Source organism: Tetrao urogallus (assembly GCF_951394365.1).
Source record: "Tetrao urogallus genome assembly, chromosome: 11".
NCBI classification, from domain to species: domain Eukaryota; kingdom Metazoa; phylum Chordata; class Aves; order Galliformes; family Phasianidae; genus Tetrao; species Tetrao urogallus.
In genome coordinates, this window is record NC_136824.1 from 2,315,409 (window position 1) to 2,338,250 (window position 22,842).

The following is a 22,842-nucleotide window of genomic DNA, read 5'->3' on the forward strand; positions in this document are numbered from 1 at the left end:
GATGAGGTAAAAAAATCCTCTGAGTATAGCCCTATAGACATGCATATTTGCAGTGTATACTCACACATCCTCCTATTTTTCCAGAACTGGAGATAAGAAAGCTATTGCATGGAAGATCTTGCCGAAGAAACCTTGCAAAAATCTGATGAACACTTTAAATAACTTGTATCAGCAACTGGCAGGTGAGAAAGTACAGAATAAGATGGATATTGGATAAAATGGGCCATGTCAACAGATAAAGAGCTGGTTAAATGTGTTCTTAAGTCGTACCATTGTACTAAACGTAATCGTTGTATAAAAATATTATTCTGATAGAGCTTTTGGTCCAGAGATTGGAACACCCATAGGAGCTCTTGAAATGCTGGTGCTCAATAGATATGTCTTTGCATTGGTGTCACTCTTTGCTAAAGAGAAAGGAAAAAAAAAAAAAAAGCAAAATTGTTAGAAGGAGGGAATAGTAGAGCAAAGAGGGTCATTTTGACAGTTAAGGTAATTTTCATAGTACTTCTTGATGCTGTTTGGCTTTATTCTTGTAAATAATTTTATTGTCTTTACTGTGTTTTCCAGTCTTTAAGAAAACAACTGAAAACATTTTCTATGATTTTTTTGTAGCTGCAAGTTTAGTTGTGAGGGTGTCTGAGTATGATGGACTTAGGAGAGAAAGTACCTGAAATTTTAGGATAGAAATAAGATGTGCCAGAGCATCACAGCTAGAAGGCTTTGTGCAGTGAGAATGCGTTCCGTCAGCACTCTGCCGTATCTGTCGTCTTACAAGTTCTTTCCAGAGATGCTAGGAGAGCCTTCAGAACAATAATGCATGGCAATTGCAAAATCAAGTGTCTGTTGCAGCCACTGGTCTTTCATTGTGTCCTGCATAGACTGTGTTGGAACAGAAATGTACTTTTCTGTGCTGGACCAAAAAAAGTGCATTACTGATAGATTATGCCAATCTTCTGTTGCTTCAAAGCTTTGACATACCTTACTATTAAGTTCTTTTTAGAAAAAGAACATATAAAACTTAAGTTCTCTGTAATCTAGAGAATTAAAGATCAATGCACTCTATTTCTAGCTACAGATTGAGTTACTTAAATACTGTGGGATTGCCTGTGTGTAGAATTGAAGCCTTAGCTAGAGTTCTGGTAGCTTTAAAAATGGTGACAAGTATCTCTTAAAGAATGGAGATTTTTGCTGGATATACTACAGAAATGCCTGAGAAATGCCTGCTTTCTGTTTATGTCCATGTTATAGCATTGTGTTGTGGTTTTGATGGCTGCAGTTCTCACCTGAGTGGCAATTTTGTTTATAGAAGTATCTAACACATGCAGCCTGCATTTCAGGAACGCTTTGAGATGAAAGGCTGTGTAAAACAATGTGCACGCCCCATATGGTTTTGTCCTTAAAATATGTTTATTTAAGCATCTCTTGCCTAATTTTTTTATGTTTGTATAAGCAGATTTGAGGCTTTTTTAAGCTCTGTCTATACTGGTTTCCTCTGTTGCTGTAGTAACTAATGTACTGAGAAGGGAAATTTATCTTCCTTTTAGTATTATCCAGAGATCCTTAGTTTGTGTGAGGTCAAGCTGAATCCATTGCTGCATATTGACTTTAATAACCTTAATAGTAGAAAGGGAATCTAGTAAAACAAAGAGATTTTACTTTTTGTCAACACTGCAAAAAATTGGTACAAAATGTTGTAATGTTTCTGTTGTTCACAGCGCAACAAAGACCGAGAGAAGATGCATTAATGGAGTTAGCAATGAATGACTATGATTTTAATTCTGGGAAGAAATTACACCTGTTAGATTTGGAGATCCAAGAAGCATTTCTTTGTTTCATGGCCTCAATACTAAAGGGTTATAGATCTTATCTGAGGCCGATAACAGAGGCACCCTCTGAAACAGCCACAGATGCAAGTTCTCTCTTTGAACTACAAGGTAAAGAATCATAGGCCTGTTTTATGTATATTACTTAAATTACTTACTCAAATAAGAACACTTTCAATGTTAGTATTTTGAATGATGGTAGAATGATGGTGTGGAACAAACTGTGTGATAGTGGCAGAGAATACAAGAAAGTTGTTGCACCTTGGTAGAATATATACTGATCTGTGGTGAAGGCTGCTTTGTTTTAGGCATTCTTACATCTTCAGATTTTGTTCTGCAGGTTTCCTCAAAAGCAGAGATCGCTCACATCAGAAGTTTTATACGTTGATGACCAAAACTCAAATGTTTATTCGTTTCATTGAAGAGTGTTCTTTTGTCAGTGATAAGGATGCAAGCCTTGCATTTTTTGATGACTGCGTAGATAAAGTAAGCACATCTTCATATGCATGTAGTTGTGTGGGATTTTTAAGTTCTGCTTTTGTTTATGTTGTCTGACATATTTCATGGTAGAAGGTATCTGAAGTACAAACTTATTTCTGCCTACTTCCTTTTACTTCCTTTCTCTACCCTAGATACTGGAACCTTCCATTTTGCTTTTGTTGGGCTTCGTTTAAAATTCTTTGAAGTCTAAACATGATATTGTTAGAACAAATCAGCTCTGCTAAGTTTCACGTTTGTTAGCTTTGAAATTCAGACCCGTCCTAAGAATGGCAGTATTCTCACTGCTGAGTAGCAACTTCAGGGTTCTTAATTGGAGAATTATATTCTGTAGATAAGATTGTGAACATCTATTTTTTTAGAATGTATATTTATGCAGTAGTTTGGGATTGGCATTAATGAATAGGACAGTAGCTGCTACCAGACAGTCATATTTTAATTATTATGAATAGAAGTGCTTATAGGTCTACATTAGTATAGAGTTGAGTACTATGAGGAAAAAAATGTTCTACTAAGTATGTTAACTTCTGAAAATTCACCGTATTTCCAAAGAGGATCTGCAAAACTGTTTTGATTCCACTTGAACATTCTTAAAAACAATAACATCTGTTTTCAGAAGAACTGAAACCTATGATTTCATTTCTGTTTGTTTCTATTGTTACATGAAATAAATCGTTATGACTACAATAAGAAATTCCACACCTACTTGTTTCCTTACTGGCTGTGTGTACAAAGCATTCTATTCTGGGACACTGATGTTTAGGTAATGCAAATGTTGTCTAGGATTTCCTGCAAGTAGGTCACCTGCTGTTTGTTCCACAGAATTAATACCAAAGGTGGTTATCTCTCAGGAAATAAAGTGCAAAAGAGCTAAAATGAGTTTGCATTTGAAAAACAAACCTGAATGTGGTTAAGTTTAAGTTTGAGCTGAATGTAAAAGAATGGTATAATACTATCTAGTACTCTTGATATACTTTAGTTTCAGTATTTTATTAGTAATAGCTCTCAAAAGTATTCTTCAGCTCTAAAGCATGAGGTTATAAATTGAAATTCTAACGCTTATGTAATGTTCACTCTGATTAACCTGAGGTTCGGGTAAAAACCTTTCAGTGTGCAATGCTTGCTGCATTAGCTTAGTTTTCATTGTGTTACTGGTTGTCTCTGACTGACGTTACATAGGACTTTTTTTCAAAATGAATAAAGTGTTGGATTGTTGTTTCATTTTGTGGAATAGTTGTGAGGAAGTTGGGCTAGGACACCAGCAACAAGTTATTATTGCCTTGAAATTCAAATAGGTTGTCTGAAAGAGTAGTGCTTAGGTTGATGATGCCACTGTCAAGCTAGCAACTAATATGGTGGAGCTTTCACCCTTTTAGAAGAAGGTGAAGTAGGTGTTTGCACAGCTGAAGCAGAGACTCATCTGTTCTAATGCCAGTTGTTTTGCTAGTTGATGCTGTGGACAGCTTCTTTCCAGTATGAGAAATGCTCATGACAGTGCTGTGAGAATAAATCTTACATAACACACTTCTCCAATTTCTATTTCTGTCAGTGAGGAGTTCTCTGATTTATTAAGGGGACACCTAGTTCTACGCCAGTGCTGTGTTTGATGCGGTGAAAATACTGTATGGAGGATTTCCAATGGTTTTAGAATTTGCTTGTGAAACCAGCTCTTCATTAACATGAGGAAAGGGGCTTCCATGTGAGAGCTGGTTGAACAACAATACATTAGTTTCATCTTCTTTCCTGATTCTTTTGTCTTTCATTTCTGATACTGTGCTTACAGTAGAGAAAAAGACCTTAAGAGTTACACATTTAGCAGTGATGCTCCATCTTGATGGTCAGATTGAATGATTATGGTCAAGTGAATATTTACCTACATGTTAATGCCTTTCTCTATGTGAACCATTATTTGAGAAGTTATTCTTGAGAATGATGTCATGGATTGAATTATGGTAGGATACTTCATGGGTAGTTATAAACCACTGAGTTGAGACAAATCTTATGTACCATGAAATTAGTTACCTGTAAAATATTATCTAGGCCTTGTGTAAGTTCTCTTGTAAGAATATTTTAAGCTGAAGAGTCATCTGTTACACGTGTTAGTTTATCCTATAGAAAGTAACAGGAGGTTCCTAATTACTTGTTGTGTCTGCTGAGAGGCGTGGACTTACAAATTTTTATTTCTCTATGAACTCAAATGATTTCAATTCAGTATATACTTAAGCTACTGACTTCATTGTATTTCACTGCTGGAACTTTCGATTTTTACATCTTTAGAAGGATTGCCAAGTGAGATTTCATTTATTCCTACTTTTCATGAGCCATATGTTCTTGTTACTTGGCTGATTAGATTTGCTAATACTTTCCATCTGTCTCATGCAGTAAAATGTGTAATTAAGAAGCACCTCTTTGTATGTTTATCAAAATTTAAATATTTAAAATTGTACTGAAACTGTCTGATATTTCTACCTCTGCAGAGAAGGTGGAGAGAGAACTGTAGATCTTTTTTTTTTTTTTTTTTTTTTTTTTTCCTTAACCATGAATCTTCTGTTGCTAAACTGCTAAGGGATGAAGAATGTTCATCTTTGAGTTCCACTGGCTGCTTATTCATTTCCTTTAAATATCACTTGGTTGTAATTTGACTTTCATTTAGCCATTTAAATAATAACTGTAAACATAAATTGGGATGATATTCGGGGTGAACACTGGGGCTGTCAACACTGCAATAAAAAACATGTTAAGTACTCCAGGAAGTAAATAGTTCTTGTGTCAACTCTTTGGTGGGGGATATGTCTCGTCCCACCAGCAGAAACAGCAGCACCTAAAAGATACTGAAGTTGACAGCTGTAATACTTACTATTCTTAGTATAATTTCACAAGGCATCCTTACTACTTGAGTGCAGTCCTTTGATGCTGACTTTGCATTGCACTGCTGTAATGGCAGAAGTTAGCCTAATACTCACAAATCCTCCATATAACTTTTCCAGGTAGATATGGACAAAACTGGGGAAACACGGCTTATAGAGCTGGATGACTCATACAAGAGTGAACATACAGTTTTCATAACACCACCTGAGATACCTCATCTGCCAAACGGCGAAGAGCACCCTCTGCAATACAGGTGACTTAAGGACACAGTGGGATACTAGCTTATAACGTCTCGTAACTTCCTTTTTATTGTTAGCTTCTACCTTATAGCTGTGAAGTACAGAATTTGCTTGTTCATTCTTACTTTGCTTAAAGACATGTGAAATGCCTTATGTGCCAGCTCTTTTCAAGTTTGAGTGACTGTGTGTGTTCATGTGGGATGCACAGAAACAGAAACACCTGATGAAGCTCTATGTTCATATTACGTTGTCCTAGCTATTGACAATTGTAAAAATTAAAGTGGAAATTAATAAACTCAGTCTGTCCACCTACTGCTACTGCTGATAATGATAGTCTACAGGTATTGTTTTGAAAGAGTGCATCTCAGAGAATCGCTGAAAATTGGTGTTAGTAACTTAGTAATTACTTCAGATGAGTTTGTGTATTGGTTTCTTCATTTATTCAGAAAAACATTTCTAATCTAATTTAATCTCCCAGATAGTTCTATAAAAATCAATATAAACAATATCAGTCTGTCATATGATGCTCACTAGGGACAGAGCCACAGATTTTTGCAGTAACTGGAATCCATACTAATACATTTGGCATTAATTAAAGAAAATGCTATTAAAACAAATATAGTTAACAATTTTAGTTGCTTACACTGATACAACATGTTGAGACTGTTATTTTTTTCTGTGCCTATGCTCATGAAATCACGTGGATGGTTTAATAAACCACTTTGTCAAGAGTGTCTTTTGAAGTTTTACTTCTGTATTTTCTTTTTCCTATGTAGCTTCTAGTGCAACCGTGTAGTTCATTTCTTTTGCTGTCACGTAGTGTGTGTTTACTTTGGAACTGCCTTGCATGAGTTAAATGATGTTTCTTTTTACAGCTATAATGGGTTTCCAGTATTAAAACTAGATTTGTTTGAACGGCCAGAAGGACTTCTCACAATACCAAATAACAAACTGTCCTCAAAAGCCAGTAGTCCCAACAGCCCATCGCCGATGTTCAGAAGAACTAAACAGGTACTTGCAGGTATTTGTACAGTGTGAGCTACTTTAGAAAGTGTCAGGTGACAGCCTTTGGTTTTTTTACTTGGCTGTGAAGACTGACTGGAAAAATCTGCAGCCTAACTGGCTATTCAGCAAGAGTAGTGAGGTTGGCACAGGCTGCCCAGGAGGTGGGGAAGTCACCATCCTTGGAGATGTTCAAGAAAAGGTGGTGTGGCACTGAGGGCCGTAGTCTGCAGTGGTCACAGGCATGGGTTGATGGTTGGACTAGATGATCTTAGTGGTCTTTCCAACCTTAATGGTTCCATGATTCTTCGCTAATAGGGCAGCTATGCTAGCAGGGACTTTCTGGGTATGCTTACTTGTGGTTATTGTTCTGGCATACACCATATTGTATAGGGCTCCTGGGCACAGATCATCACTTGCTGTGCTGTTTCTATACTTTCAGTGTTCCTTATACCGCTCTTCACAACCATGAACGATGATATTCCACATCCACTTCTTGTTTGTTTCTCAGTGTCCAGAACTTCATGGCAGTCTCTAACCTTCTCGTATCTGATAAGAAACTTATGACTTAGGAGGGGAGTATTGCACAGCAAGTGTGGTTGGGGTCCCTCAGTATACTCTCCTTTTCTGCATTATTGAAGATGTTGTTCGTGCTAGCATTGTAGTGACTAGTGTTTGGTTTTAGCATGTAGATTTGTGTATTTTAATTACAGAAATAATTGTTTTGATTCTTTACAGGAAATTAAATCTGCGCATAAAATTGCCAAGAAGTACTCATCCATACCACAGATGTGGTCCAGGTGTTTGTTACGTCACTGCTATGGTCTTTGGTTTATCTGCCTTCCTGCCTATGTGAAAGTGTGCCATTCAAAAGTCAGGGCCCTGAGAACTGCGTATGACGTTCTGCAAAAAATGCATACCAAAAAAATAGATCCACCTGATGAGGTAAAATAAGTCAACCTCACAATTTTAGAAATAGCCCCTAGTTTTAATGAATGGAGTATGGTTTTGACTACAGAAGTATAACACTAAATATGTGTATTTTCAGGTTTGCTACCGAGTTCTTATGCAGCTGTGTGGACAGTATGGTCAGCCGGTGCTAGCAGTGAGAGTGCTTTTTGAAATGCAGAAAGCTGGTGTTGACCCTAATGCCATTACTTATGGCTATTACAATAAGGTAAGTATTTTTGAGAGGGGGGAGGGAGGGGGAGAGAGGAATGCTTTTTTATCCAGACAAATAGAAGCAAACAAAATAAACTTCAGTTGAGATGTATTTCTCATAACTAGAAGAAGTTAAAGACAGAATAATTGTTAATTTTGCCTGTGTGGGTTTAGAAGTCTACTTCATAACTGCCGATGTAACCCAGTTTGAAATGAAGTCAATGATTCACAATTGGCTGTTCCTTAAGATGGCTTTATTTGACTTGGTTATTCCCAAAATAGGCAGTTTTAGAGAGCACGTGGCCTTCAAGCAATCGGGGTGGCTATTTCCTATGGATGAAGATAAGAAACGTTGTTTTAGGAATAGCGCAGTTCAAAAGAGCATTGAAAAAACTGCCGGCAAGCTCATCACATACTGCTCTTCCTGGTACAGTATTCTCATGCTTTTCTTTTATATCCTCACTGGTAGGAAAAACACTTCAGAAACATTCTTCCCATCTTGGTTCATTTGCTTTATTTTGGTGCTTGTGCTATAGGACAACCTGGAACAGGAATTGCTATATTAGTCTGAAATGGATTTAATTGTTGAAGACATTCAGTTGGATTATTAATGCTTGGGTCAGTGTTGTCTAGGAACTATCAGTTAGTTGCTTGAATATTTGTAGAGGGTTATTTTTATTTTGACCTTATTTTGTGACTACAGTTGTGGTTGCTTCTGCAATCTTTATTTTTCTTCACTTGCTAGAATAAAACTATGAGAACTACATGCATTAATTTTGAAAAAACACTGTACTCTAAAATGAAACCACGTTTAGATTTCTCCCAGTTCTTTGAAAGGATGTGACATTTTAAGCGAAGAAACAAGGCAATAGAATTAATGATGAGCTGCTGCAATAGAATTAATGTGGAACTTCAAAGAAATGTTGCAAATTACCCCTTTAATTTCATTGTGTTGAACATCGTTTCAGTGTTTATACAGTAAAAGTAATTCAATCACTTTTCTTTTTTTGGTGGTAAAATGTTCGCTGTTAATTGGAATGTACTTGATAAAAGGCCTTTGAATTACTTTGGATATTCAATTTATTCTGTTTAACAATGTCAAGCTTTTTAATAATATAATCATCTTTATTCTGGCATTGTTGTGGCAGGAGGACTTCCAGACTTGGGCAGCAACACGTCATTCAAAGATGAAATCAGGCAAGGGAAAACTTGTCTTCAAGATATACAAGAACAAAAAGAGGACAAGAGAGAGAGTGATTCCAGTTCTTGTACGTACCTTATGAATGCAGAGTTGAATAACAAGTTTATAGTGGATAAATGGGGATTTCAGCCAAGCTAAGTGGAGCAGTTGATTGTTTTACATTGAATGTATTTGAAAATGCTGATTTATGCCTACCCCGGGAGTTCTTTTATTTAAACGTAGTTTTCTGAGTGTCTGATGGTTTTACTTCTAAAGTTAGTATTTTCCCTTCTCTGTTTCAATAAGTGATAATGGTAATAGAAGAGGCTAATGATAATTACAGCATAATGTTTTTGTTTCAAAAAATTAAAATTGCTTTATAGGCATAATCTGTAGGAAAGCATCTTTTACCAGTCTGTTTTCTTTCACTTAAGAAGTGAATGGCAGGTCCGTGAGATCATGTCTACATTATGTCTCCACCCAAGTAGATGTCAGTGTATGTGTTATGGGACATATACAACAAGCTGCCATTTAATCTGCCATAAAGTGTCTAATAGGTATTGGAAACTTGAGTTTTAAATTAAGTTGCTTTGATTTGAAAGATCTCTGTTCTTTTCTGCACACAGTGTCTGAAGTGGAAAGCGCAAAAGGGAGTGGTGACTGCCTGCCTAAACTCAATTATCTTCACTCTGATGATGACAAAGCCACTTCCAGCATAGTGCGGCTCAATGGCACCATTGACAGCACAGTACCAGAAGCTAGCACTGGTAAGTGGGAAAGAAATTTGGATTCTTCTATAGGCTTGTTTCTACTTATTCATTTTCAACGAGACTGGTATACAGCATCTCTGAGGTTTTTAGTCCACATAACTTTCACTTCTTCATTGGTGTAAAGGCAGTGGGTGGTGCAGTTCATGGAAGTGAGTTCAGGTTAGAGTGTGCGTGTGCTTTTTCAGGGAGATGTCCGAGTAGTTTGTATTCCCAGATTTCTTGTTTGCCCTTTTTGCTTTGACTAACGTCTGCTTACGAAAACAGGACTCTGCTGTTTGTTTTTACTGCTTTTTTTTCTTACAACCTGTAGCAACTACTGAATTGGTTCAGAATGTGAAAGATGTTCCTGTGCAGTATAGTTGAAAGAAACTTTTCAAGTCTGTAGTAACGTCAAATATGTTTACTGTAATACTGTCATTTGAACTTGAAATACTGTAGCTGTTGTATAAACAGAGGCTGTTTGTCCTGCCAAAACAACAGATTTCTTTGACAATAATTCCTGTTGTTGGTTCTATCTGTAATACATCAGGTTAGAAAGTGTTTCATTTTTGTCATTTACTAGATACCTTTGCTGTTAGTAGCTTTCAGACCTCTTAATAACAGTGTACTTCTCCAGAAATGAGCTTAAATATATCTGAGACTTTTCTTGATGGTGCCTCTCTAAGTATGCTTGAGCTATATTGTTTGTCTCCCTTTAAATGTGTTTTGTCATCTTTCCCTTTGATGGAAAAGCAATAGTGAGATGATTTTTTCTTTTTTAACTTAATGCATTTTAAAAGTCATAACCCTGGTGAACTCTGCTTTTCAATCACCACCACAGTACACGATGAATCCCATCTCTTAATATTGTAACCTGCTTGAAAAATGAAGCAAATTTGCATTCTTTAGTAATGTTTAGTTTTCTTGTATAGGAGGAAATAAAGTGCTTTGTTCATCTGTTTTCCAGAGAGCTCTGTAGGATTGCTGTTTACATCACCTTTTGAAGATGCCAATGAAGCAGAAGTTATAAAAAGTAAATCCCTAAGAAAGAGACATAAAAGTGCAGCAGAACCTGACGTAAGGGAGATTCCCTGGGAGAGCAGGAACCGTAACCTGAGTGGAGATGGCTTAGTGGGACTCATCAATAGAATAAATCAGGAAGCAAACCCTGGGGAAATGGTTGAAAAACTAGGAGCTGATGCCAAAATCCTATCCAGTGCGTTACAGAAAAGCATAAGGCCAAAAACTCTTAATATCAGAACAAATTCTTTAGGATCTAAGAGAGAAAGTCTGGAGAAAGAATCTAGTGATGAAGATGCAGCTTTTGACTGCAGTTTTACAGATAAAACAGAGTCTCCAGTTATCTTTGATCTGGAAGACTTGGATGCTGAGCCTGAAACGTCTACAACAGTGAAGACTTCCAATGAAAAATCTAGAAGACTGCAAAGAAAGAGCAGCTTTCCAGTAAAGCCAGTTGAAAAGACAGATGTTGAAACAGGATTTGATCCCCTGTCCCTGCTGGTTGCTGAGACAGAACAGCAGAAAGAAGATGAAGAAGAGGATGATGATAGAAGTGCTTCAACTCCATCTGCACGGCGAGATTTAGCTGAAGAAATAGTCATGTATATGAACAACATGAGCAGCCCTTTGTCAAGTCGTGCCCCAAGCATTGAGTTGCAGAAACCCTTTGATGACAGAAACGCTAATAAAAAGAGCCCAACAATAATCCAAGCTTGTAGGAGGTCCAGCCTTCCCCCAAACTCACCAAGGCCAACAAGTCTTATCAAATCCAAGAGTTATCACTCAAAAGCTGAAGAAAGATCAAGGGACAGGCTTTGGTCCTCACCAGCTTATTCCCCACACAGTCCAGCAAAGGAGCAGGAGGCAACTGGTGCACTTCCACTTGTGTCTTCCCCATCGTTCAACTTGGACACGCTGTTAACACCGAAGTTTGATGTTCTAAAAAGCAGCATGTTTTCTGCTGGAAAGGGGGTTGCAGAGAAGGCTAGCAAGTGGTACTCGAAATTTGCAATGTATGCTGCATCCTCAAAGGTAAATTTTTTGTCATTGCTCCTTGTTTTCGGTTTTGTGCAGAATAGAAAATGAATTTCATTTAAAGAAATGAAAAACTTTTGTGAGTCTTTAATCCCGGAATCCTATGTGGTGAATCTGCAGTTCAAATGACATACACCCTGGTAAATGCATTAAGTTGTTTTAATTATGTTGAAATTGCCAGTGCCCTAATATTGTTGTACTGATTCAAACAGTTATTCTACAGAAAGCATCAATGGATTTTAATTTTTGTTTATTCCTTAAGTAATTACTGAAGTGGTTGAAGGCTAGTTTTGCACTTATGTCATTTGGTTAGAATAATCCTTGCTGCTACCAACTCAAACCAAAAGTCATTTCATTCCCTTATTTTGGGAATGAAAACAGATGCAGTTTGCTGTTCTCTTGATGGGATTAAAACTAATCTGAGAATAATTAAATTGTATACATGACATCATAGACCTGTTCCTGCAACTGCTAGTAACTTTTTATGACACAAATAAGAAAATATTGTAGGATTAAAATATTTAAGTTTTCAATTAGGTTTTTTTGTTAGAAGAATCTTCACAAAAGACTTCTCATGTAGCACCTTATTTCATGTTGGTTCTGAATACAGATCTGAACTGAATGACTTTCTGAAGAGATAAATTCACGCCTTGACTTTGATGCAAATAAGTTGACACTTATTTTCAGAAATACTTTTGTTTTCCTTTCCTCTTCTCAATGGAATTTGTGTTCTTGTCTCAGGACCAAAATTCAGACCGCGCAAGTGTTTCATCGCTTGGAGCTCTGGACTCAGAATCTACTTCATTAACTGATGAGGATGTCTGCAATGACTTCGAAAGCGCTTCTCCTCAGGAGAATACTGCATCAGAAATTAAGGGAATTGGCCTCAGCAGGACAAGCCTGGAAAGCTCAGCTTCTCACGATGGTTCATCAAAGCAATTTGACCAGTGTGGTAAGAGACAGCTCTTTGCATTGCATTTATTCATCTGAACATATTCCAGTTTTAGAAGCTCTTTTGTAATTTTTAGTTAGGGATCATCTTAGATATTAATCCTTTATGTGGAAAAGTATACTTTTCTCTTTCAACTTGGGAGCTCTTACTCATGTATGCATATCCATAGCTGTAGATGTTTTTACTGTGGAACCTTGTCTGGGGTGTTTCCTGTAGAATAACTTGCAGAGTGACATCCTGGCCCTGAGTAAGAATCTTGGTGCTGCAGCTGTGCAAACTAGATCTTTCAGCCCCTTCACTGTTCTTGTAATCATCACGTTTTCTAGAAGTCATCAAGGCTGATCATCAGAGAGAATTCAAATGTATTTTTTCTGCAATGTAGAATTGGTAAACTTACATCCATTTCTGTAGTAATGTCTCTGTAAAGTAGTTTTAAGCATAATCAAGATGAAAAGACGGGCTGCTTAAATTCCTCTACTTATCTCCTACAAAGTCATGTCCAGATTTAGCTCCCTGCTCTGTGTCATGTGAGGAAACTGGAGAGGTGCAGCAGAGGTTGCTGTGATAGACAGGATTTTGGAATGTCCTGAGGCAGAGGGGAGCCTGTCTCATTTAGTGAGGCAAAAAGGAGACTCAGGGAGATGTGCAATCACAAGAAGCACCTCTTGCTCTTCTTCATTTTTCTATCCAAACAGAAAGGGTGGATATGAATTACTTAATCTGTAAACCTTGTTGCCAAGCTACCAACTGTAAAAGAAGAAAATTGAGTGTATGGAAATCCTCTGTTGGTAGTTTGCATTTTCACTGGTGTTGGTGCTGGGCAGATGGCAGCCTTATGCTCCGGCTTTGCATTTTTCTCTCTGAGCATATCTGACTTGCTGCTTCCATCACATGTTTTGCAACTGCAGTATTGTTTGACCAGAAAAACAGTTCACTAAAATTGCATATTCTGGAAAAATTAATACTTTGTGTGTTTTTATTTTTATTTTTTTACTAGGTTCTCTTTCCAAGTTTCCTTTACCTGACAAATCTGAGTTGATATCTTCTTGTAGTACCAGTAGTACCAGTGTGTTTCAGAACTACGCTATGGAGGTACGGGAGGATTTATCATTACAGTAAAGGCACATGTCTTTAAATATAAATGCTATCTAAATCTCCATTAAAGTTCAAATCTTAAAACTAACCCTCACTGAAAGATAAGTATTTCTGTGACAGAGTAGATTTCAACTCTCAAGAGTTTGAGAACTGGATACCATTGAGGCCTAGGCATGTAAATCCCTTGCCCAGCTATATATAAAAAGTGGAAAATAACAAGCCTTAAATAGCTCCGTGCATTTAGAAATGCAGAGTAGATAACTGGCTATTTCTCACCGGAGATTGGAGAAAGATAATTTTACTCTTTACTATTACAAATTTGTTTGCTTTTCATTTCAGTGGATGTGGGTTAATGACCAGTCACTTTCACTTTTCTTTTTTCTATTGTACTGGCAGTCACTCCAGGTAACGCATTGTTAATAAAAATATTGACTAAGTTAGTTACCCAGTCTGACTTATTCTCAGAAGCCATAAAAGAGCCAACTAACCCACTTAGACTGGGATTCGGAACTACATCCATTAAATAAATATACCTTAGCTATTTGTTACAGTTGAACCAATCCGTCCAAATTTCTTTCTGCACGTCATACTTTATTCAGCTTTAATTTCAGTCATTTACCATACCAACTTCCAGCTGTTACAGCTTGGATTTTAGCTAATAATTGTTCTGAAATACATACACTTAAACCCAACTATTCCAACCTGAAGCGAGGGAATCTGTGGCTTGTATGCAAGTAATGAGCAGTATTTATCCAAGAGCAAGGATTTGGGCAATAGTTCTGTTTTAAGTGCTTTGTAACAGAATTCCACATTCTCCAAACTTACTTCATCTGCTGCATGCAGGTCCTTATCTCAAGCTGTTCACGATGCCGAACTTGTGACTGTTTGGTTCATGACGAGGAAATCATGGCGGGTTGGACAGCAGATGATTCAAATCTCAATACCACCTGTCCTTTCTGTGGCAATTTATTTCTGCCTTTTTTAAGCATAGAAATCAGAGATCTTCGACGACCTGGACGGTAATAATGTTTGAATTTTCTCAGTTTTGAATGATCAGCATTTCTGTTTCTTGGGGTTTTTGTTTGTTTTTGGCTTTTTTAGACAATGCTTTTTCTCTCCCTGCAGCTATTTTCTGAAGTCCAGTCCATCTACAGAAAACATACAGTTTCCATCACTTTATTCAAATCCAAGTGGAAAGTCCTGTAACACTGCAGCTACTGCTGGTCTAACTACATCTCTAATGTCTGTTCAAGAGGACATACATTCAGATAGGTAAACCCATGTGTTCTTTGTCTTTTTACATGGAAATTACTTGGGTTCTTTTAGGTTCAGCATGGTGTTCAGTTTCATCTGTGATATAAAAATTCATGTAGGTGTCTGTAATTCTGCGAATTTTATGAACTCTTTTAGGATATTTGTGTCTATTAGCAGTGCAAAAGGGAGTAAAACTTTCTCTGTAGCATGGGTGAGTACAGTGGCTGACAGGAGAATTTGCAGTGTGAGATTAATTATGTACTCAGCTCTGTTGTATGAGCTTTCTAGCTCTTCTGCTTGTTTCAGTATTTGTTTAAGCACTCAGAGGAAAACAAAAATTATTATTTTTTCCCCCTAGCAATTCTAAGCAGAGTGACAATACTTGTGCCAGAAGTATCCAGATCCCCTCAGGAAGAAGACAAAATACTTCTGGGTCAGAATGTGCAAGTCACCCTGTAGCAAGGAGTATCAGTACTTTTGGTCCATTGGAGGAAGATGAGAAGGAAAGCCAGATGATCAACCATATCATTCCTACTGGTAGCCTGCCTGCTACTTTGCAAGGACCAACGGTGTGTAGTTTTTCTACCTTAAATGTTGTTGTATAGAGTGTGCAATAGATTCCAAAAATGTAGGAGTATTAAATAAGAAAACAGAACTGACAGTCCAAAGTTACCAGAAATAGTAGGTTTTCTTATCTTAAGCTAATGTTTGCAACTCTTAGAAAACAAAAGTATTCTTAAGACACTGTCAAGATAGTTACGTTCCAATTAATGGCATTTTTCTTTCTTACCTTAGGATCCCTTGGGCCTAGACTGGCGCTTACCTAGCCCTGATCCTATAACTGTTCCTTACCTCAGTCCACTAGTAGTATGGAAAGAGCTTGAGAGCTTACTTGAAAACGAAGGAGATCATGCAATAACAGTGGCAGACTTTGTAGATCATCATCCTATTGTCTTCTGGAATTTGGTGTGGTACTTCAGGCGCTTGGACTTGCCTAGCAACTTACCAGGATTAATACTGTCTTCTGAGCACTGTAATAAAAATTCAAAGGTATGGAATCAGAAACTATTGATTTGTGAGGAATGTTTGTTTTCCCACACAGGAAGAAATCATTAGTTATCAAAGTACTTCTCAGGAACGTGCCTTGCGGTGTACTGGGCCCGATCCTGTGTTTGTGAAGTGTTTGTTGGCTGAGGGGAAATATGCATAGCTACAGAACCTGCACTCAGCAGTACTCATGTGGGATGAAGTGTTCAGTTCTTACCAATCACACTGCAGTTTGTGATCTTCGGTTACAAAAAAGATACTTTTCTGATGGGTTTTATGGCAGTTTTGTGGCAAGTCAAGCAGTGGGAGGAGAAGGGGGCTGTGATTTGAGCAGTGTGGGAGGATGCGCAAAATACTTGCTGTATGTCACTGACATTCTGTTCAGTTCTGGCTTTTCCTGTTAACCTGATTTTTACAGCAGTTTTAATTAAAGAAAAAAAGCTTGTAGATTTCAAAATGTTTTAAATATGAAAGTCTTCTGTCATTGTTTTGTAATAAAGTATCTTCATGTATATATTTTCCTGCTCAGATTCCCAGAAACTGTATGTCAGAGGACAGTAAATATGTTCTTATTCAGATGCTGTGGGATAACATGAAATTGCATCAAGATCCAAGACAGCCTCTGTATATTCTGTGGAATGCTCAGAGTAAGCTTTGTTTCTTGTGGGGGTCTTTCTTGTTTGCTTTTCTTTAGTGTGTATTTTTGTTGTCTTTTTAGATCAGTTTTCATTTTGTGCAACTTCAGAATGTCTTGAAAAAAAATTTCTGGATGGTTCATGCAAGATATGTGACTGATTTTTGATGATACTACTTCTTGTCTTGCAGGTCAAAATCGCACTCTTTTGTTTGAGAGTGAGTGTTCAGTTTGGTGTTACTGTTCTGAGTCTGTGACATGTCTCGGGGAGGGATGCTGGTTGTGTGTTTAGCAGTAAACTGCTTGAACAAGTTCAGTTCTGCAGCATATCTTTCAAATCATTGACCATTATCTCAAGTGGCTTTTTCTTCACTGGGAGGGGAAGAATAAAGGGAATGTATTTCAGTGATGCACTGAACTTACATTGACATTTCATCCTTTTTTTTTTTTTTTTTTTTTTTTGGAGTTGCTTACAATGAATTTTGTTGCCACTGTTGGATCACATGCCTGGAAATGTGCCTCACAACCCATCACAGCTGCTAAGTTTTCTTTGATAAGCTTTTTTTTTTTGTTGTTGTTGCTGTTTTGTGTCAATGTTTGTTGTTCTTCAGTTCTTCAGCCAATGTTTTCACAGTTCTGTAGCATCCCACCATTTTTAAACACCTTTCTACACAAATATGTTTATTCTTACAGTGTTTCTAATGTTTTTCAGCCCAGAAGTATCCAATGGTCCATTTGTTGCAAAAAGATGATGACTCTTTTAATCAGGAACTCTTGAGAAGTATGGTGAAGAGTATTAAGATGAATGATGTGTACGGACCAATGAGCCAAATATTGGAAAGACTGAACAAATGGCCACATATTAAAAGACAGAGGTGAGAGTTGAAACATGCCATTCTGGAGCAAGTTAGGACAGCAGTGAGGCTAATGCAATATTAGCATTTTCAGTTTGTTTTTTTTTTCCTTTTAAAGAAAAGCTTCAGTTTTCCAGTAGTATTCTGAAGTTTTTACTCAGTCTGGTAAATACTTCTCAGTTTTTTTCTCTGCTCTACAGCCACTTCTCTTACATCTGAATGATGGTAGATGAAATTGGAAGTATGTGTATTTTGCCACTAAATGTTACATACTTACAGATTATATTAATTATAGTTTAAAAAAGAAGCAACCAAAGCCACCTCCACTTACTCCAACAGTGCATTTACTGGGGGCGGAGGGTGTTTAAGTTCTCAACTTCGAGAAGAAAGAGAACTGAGAGGATAGGTTAAGTCTTTTATTATTTAGGAAGCTTTTATCTGATAGCAGTGGAAATTATTTCTCTGTGAATTTGTATTTCTTGCCTGGATTTACTGATTTATTTTTTTTAATAGAAAGATATGGCAGTCTTTTCAATAGCTGGAGTTGTTCCAAGGTGTTTATTTGGTTGTATGCTTTCCTGCGTTTCTATGCTACCATGAAAAAGCAAACTCCTTACCTGTGACATATGGTAGAATTTGGCCAAGAATAAGCTACCTGTGGGCTGTGGGGAGAGAAGTGTGTGATGTAGTCACGTAGCTTCATTCCTTTATGAATCCAGGGAAAAAGAAGTAAAATAAAGGCTCACGATAACATTGCAGCACTGTATTCCTCCCTTGAGAGGAAAGACTAATGAGGATTGAGAAGCAGGGGCAGATGAATACTTGTTAAGCTGGTGCTCTTTTGGTTGAATCACTGGTATGTTGAGTGCCGAAGTGCGTCACTCTGGGGCCTGTTACAACACCCCCTCCTCTGGTGGGAGTTGTATCAAGGACCTACCCAAGCAATGCCCATATCTGGGGAGTACAGAGCATTCTCCAAAGGTCAACACTGACAACGTTTTGGAGGTGATAAAAGGGAGTGATGTTCAAGATTATTAAAGACTATTCTAAGCTTTAGATTAGAATTAGAATTTAGATTATTCTAATCTTTAAATATTCAGTCTATTCTTAGTATAGTTAATACTTTTTTAATTGTAACTAGCATATAAATAAACTTCTTCACAATTTCAGGAGCCTGTATAGAGAAATACTGTTTCTTTCTCTTGTTGCCTTGGGAAGAGATAACATTGATATAGGTAAGTCTTATTATTTACTGATATGAGCACTGACAGTGTATGAACCAGTGTATGTATGTACATTTCAACTTCAAAAAACATAGTTTTAGATGCGTGTCATTCTACAGTAAATACTAGGTCCTTTTTGTTGTTGTTTACTGCTGATGAACATATTAATTGTCATTATATTTGCATTGTGGTTCCAAGCAAGATATGTAGGGATTGTTCTTCTGTTTCTGCAGATGCTTTTGACAGAGAGTATAAAATGGCCTATGATCGTCTGACAGCTAATCAAGTGAAGAATACACATAATTGTGATAGGCCACCAAGTACTGGAGTGATGGAATGCAGAAAGATCTTTGGAGAACCATATCTTTAAATGTACCTAGATGAAAAGCAGTGACATACCTGTGTAAAATAACCACTTCGGTCAAAAGGAACATCTCAGTCTTCAGTGTTTGAGAATGTATGTACGAATGTACCACAGCAGCAGGCCTTGGAAAAATGGGGCTTGTCTACAATTGTGGCAATGGACAGAGTGAGAAACGGGCCAAATATTATTTCCTTGTCCCTAGCCTTTATGCAAATCAGTGTATAGAAAGGAAGAATCTAAACAGAATTGTCTAACTTAGGACAACATATTACATTTCCCTTATTAAAATATATATATAAAACAGGTGGGCAGAAACAATGCACTGAAACTAACGTGAGCTAAGTAAATTCTTCAGAATTTATTGTTTACATAGAATATTCATGATGTTATGAAGAGCATACAAAGTTGTATTATACATATTTTAAATTGTTTATAGTAAGTTGATATTTTTTTATTTTTTTTAATTACTGGAGTGAATTTTAAATGGACTTGCTGCATAAGCAATACATTGCTTATTTGTTTTGCAGGACACTGCTATTTATAGTAACTTGTCCAGTTACTTTTGAAGAGTGATTTGTTCTTTAAAGCAGAGTAGAAAACGTAAACCTTCACCTAGACAGTATGCTAGATACAGGATTTCTCTCATGCACACGTGGAAAATGTATTACCACAGCAATCAGCAGGAAGGTATGGTGAAAAGCTCTACTAACACTGATATATCTCTGTAAAACACTCTGTAGGAATCTCTTCCTCTCCCATTTCCCTCACTCCCTGCTTCATAGAGAGTCTGTAGCATATTGAAGAGTCCAACAGATGATTTTAAGGTGTCAGTGCATCTCAGCAGTTGACATTTGCTACGTGACCTCATTACAGATGTTATACAAAACAAGTGACAGCATTCAAGTTCTTCATAAAAATGCAGCATCTTGGTGGATGTGTTTGAAACACACTAAATCTGGTGAGCGCATAATGCTAATCCAAAGCTCTTTTCTGAAGTAGGTAAAACAACCTTGCTACAGGGAAAATGCAGGGAGTGTAACTTATTGAGGCATATTGTGAATAGTAAAGTGTAATTTGAATGTCTTGTCTTTGTTTCACACCAAAACAGCTTTTTTGTTTCTCTCTGAAGAACAACACTATGTCAGTCCTTGTGGTGCAGTCATGGCTTTTGAAGTGCATTTTCTTGTTTGAGAATGTTCGAAAAAACATTTCACTCTTAGTCACATAGCAGCTCCACACTAGAAAGCTACTACTTCTCCAAACTAGAAAGGCTACGTTGATAATATCAGGAGTCCTGTATGGGGGTGGGAAAAGAGCCATTGAATCCTATAAATGCCCTAAACAAATTAAGCAAGGCTTTAACAAACACCTTATTTTCTTTAGTCTTCATGGTTCCCCAATTCTTATTGGTTGTTCCCTTTGTAATGCTTCTAAATATTCACTTGTTCCATTACATTATAGGCTTTATGTGTCTGCTTACCAGCAGAATCTTTTTTAGAAAAATCTTTTTAGTTTGCAAGCGTAGTAAAACAGCAATATTAGGTAGCTAGAAAGGAGATGAACTTTAAAGTTCACATTTACTTTACTAAATAAATAGTGAGCCTCTTAGAGGCTTAAATGAGAAGTAGTGCTACTGTACTGCTCTCTGTAACCTCTTCCCAGTCCGCTGTAAAACAGTAATACAATGCTGTCCTAAGGATAAAGGATTTAAAGTTTTTAGAGCTGCAGGTATATGCTGATGCTAATTGCAAGATGCATCTTCATGTAAACGCGATCTTGCTGGATACAACTGTCACTGGGTAATTCCTCTTGTCTATTCTGCTGCTAACTGTGTAGCTGAGGGTTTTGGGTTTTGAAGTTTCCCTCACCCTGATGTGGAGCTAGCAATGTTACACTTAGCAACATTTTTCATGTATAATTTATTTTAACAGTTTGTGAAGCTCTCATTCATGCTGTCACACTTGTAAAATACTCCTCATGCATGAGCCATTGCTACTCTTTCACCCAAGTACACTGTAAACTCTGTCAGTGTAGGGTGAACATGTACCTGCTTCGTTCTTCTTAACTATTGTGAAAAATAGCAGATTATTTTATAACATATTCATCATAAGTACCTGTTAGTGTGCATGTATGCTCTGCTCTGTACAGTATCTACACTGTATTTACCAAGTAAAAGTAGTGTATATAGATTCATACATATTTGTGATGTGTACAGCGTAGTGCTCCAAGCTCTTTGCAGTTCTGTTTCCCACATCATTCACCACTTGGGGCGGCCACTGTTTTGTAGGATCTTCAAGCCATGAAGGAAGGCAAGTGCTTTTTCCAGAGCTGCTGTTTTGTGTTAGAGGTACTGAGCTATGAAGCAAGCTTCACACTTTCTATTTCAGTCTGGCAGGAGCAGCTGAGCCTTGTCTCTAACAGCCCCTCGTGTCACAGGACGTTACGCTGCGTGCGCCTGCGCAGGGATAGATGCAGCACTTGTAATTTGGCCCACATCCTCCCTTTAGTCCCAGGTTAGTTTTAAGTATTTCCAACAGTCTTTAAGGTTTATAAAGCCAACCAGTTTGCCACTTCATTCAGGTGTCAGCAGTCCTGTCAGTATTATCAGAAGAGTCTATACTGTATCGTGAAGAGGACTTGTATGTGCGTCATTAAAACAATCTTGCATCTTCAGAGTGGCACTCCCAAAGCATTGCTTTATTTGGGTGTGCTTTTAAATTAGCATATCGTGTAGTGTTCCATCAAGTGAAATCATTATACTGAATGAATTGCTTCATAAAGTCTGTTGCAAGTCAGTCCACTGTAGAAACATTATCAGAAGATGTAGCTGGAGTAGTATTACACCCTAAGGGGGAAGTTATCCTCATTCATGTCATAATGATGTTCAAAATGTAGGCCATGAGTGGATAATTTTTAGGCCTCGTACAGTTCAACATTGAAACAGTTTACAAATCTCACTGTCCTTTATTAGAAAAGCAATTTGAGTATATTTTCCAATACAGCAAAGATGGATAAATATTTGAGACATATTTTCAATTTAAAATTTTGTATGAACTGAATTTTCTCCTTTTGTGTACAAAATAATGCTTCTGTCAGAACCTTAAACAAAGGTTTTACATTTGCAGTGCAATATGTATTTTGCTTTACTTATGGTTCCACTGGAATAAGTATTGGAGATGAAATAGTGAAATGTGAATAGAAATGGTGCTGTTCCTCTGACACTGCTGGTTCCCATTTTGAGGTAGTTTGCTGTTGGCACACTTACAGCCTGGTGGATTAGACTTCCACTGACCAATTAAGCAATTTGTACCCCAAGGAAGAGGCAATTCCTGCATATGAAATCTTCATATGCAAAATGGGAGATGCAAGTAGTAATAATAGAGAAGGGGATTTCTGGATAGTATTTCACTGCAATTTGAAAATGGTACTTTGTTAGTCTGCAAGCAGCACTTTTAAATGAATGGTTGTAGATTTGTAAATATGTAATGTTTAATTTTTATTTACCAAAAATACAGTATGTTGTATGTTTGCTTCGGTTTGTAGTTCCTTTAAAATATGCAAGTCAGTGTTCACAACGTCAGAATTTTTTTGTCTCATCCAAAAGAGTTTTACAGTGAGTCAATAAAAATCTTAAAATCTTTCTGGTTATTTTCATTAACGTTTTATTAGCTGGATTAGAATGACAGAAGTGTCTGCAGCTCAGCTACATTCTTTGCTTGCAGGAGGCATTTTTAACAATAAACATTTCGGGTTTGTTGATTGTTGATGTCAGTGGCATTTTCCATAGTGACCATCTAGAAGACAGTGCTAACAGCAAGAGCTAGTGCTGGAAAGAGTGGTGTGC

At 37.2% G+C, this 22,842-nt stretch overlaps 1 protein-coding gene across 1 annotated transcript in view; it reads left to right on the forward strand.

Moving 5' to 3' along the window:
- Positions 1-19,004, forward strand: part of DENND4A (DENN domain containing 4A) — a gene marked incomplete at both ends in the record, with an annotated part of 30,057 nt that extends 11,053 nt beyond the window's left edge. Inside the window, 22 exons of the mRNA XM_079541075.1 lie at positions 85-182; positions 1,716-1,934; positions 2,164-2,309; positions 5,309-5,442; positions 6,304-6,439; positions 7,169-7,375; positions 7,479-7,607; positions 7,874-8,018; positions 8,740-8,859; positions 9,398-9,538; positions 10,488-11,572; positions 12,317-12,527; positions 13,525-13,619; positions 14,466-14,641; positions 14,748-14,894; positions 15,235-15,445; positions 15,672-15,926; positions 16,453-16,570; positions 16,749-16,775; positions 17,270-17,432; positions 18,582-18,646; positions 18,868-19,004. Coding sequence (XP_079397201.1) covers positions 85-182; positions 1,716-1,934; positions 2,164-2,309; positions 5,309-5,442; positions 6,304-6,439; positions 7,169-7,375; positions 7,479-7,607; positions 7,874-8,018; positions 8,740-8,859; positions 9,398-9,538; positions 10,488-11,572; positions 12,317-12,527; positions 13,525-13,619; positions 14,466-14,641; positions 14,748-14,894; positions 15,235-15,445; positions 15,672-15,926; positions 16,453-16,570; positions 16,749-16,775; positions 17,270-17,432; positions 18,582-18,646; positions 18,868-19,004 — 4,165 coding nt within the window. The remainder of the gene's footprint in view (positions 1-84; positions 183-1,715; positions 1,935-2,163; positions 2,310-5,308; positions 5,443-6,303; positions 6,440-7,168; positions 7,376-7,478; positions 7,608-7,873; positions 8,019-8,739; positions 8,860-9,397; positions 9,539-10,487; positions 11,573-12,316; positions 12,528-13,524; positions 13,620-14,465; positions 14,642-14,747; positions 14,895-15,234; positions 15,446-15,671; positions 15,927-16,452; positions 16,571-16,748; positions 16,776-17,269; positions 17,433-18,581; positions 18,647-18,867) is intronic.
- Between the last annotated feature and the right edge of the window lie 3,838 nt (positions 19,005-22,842).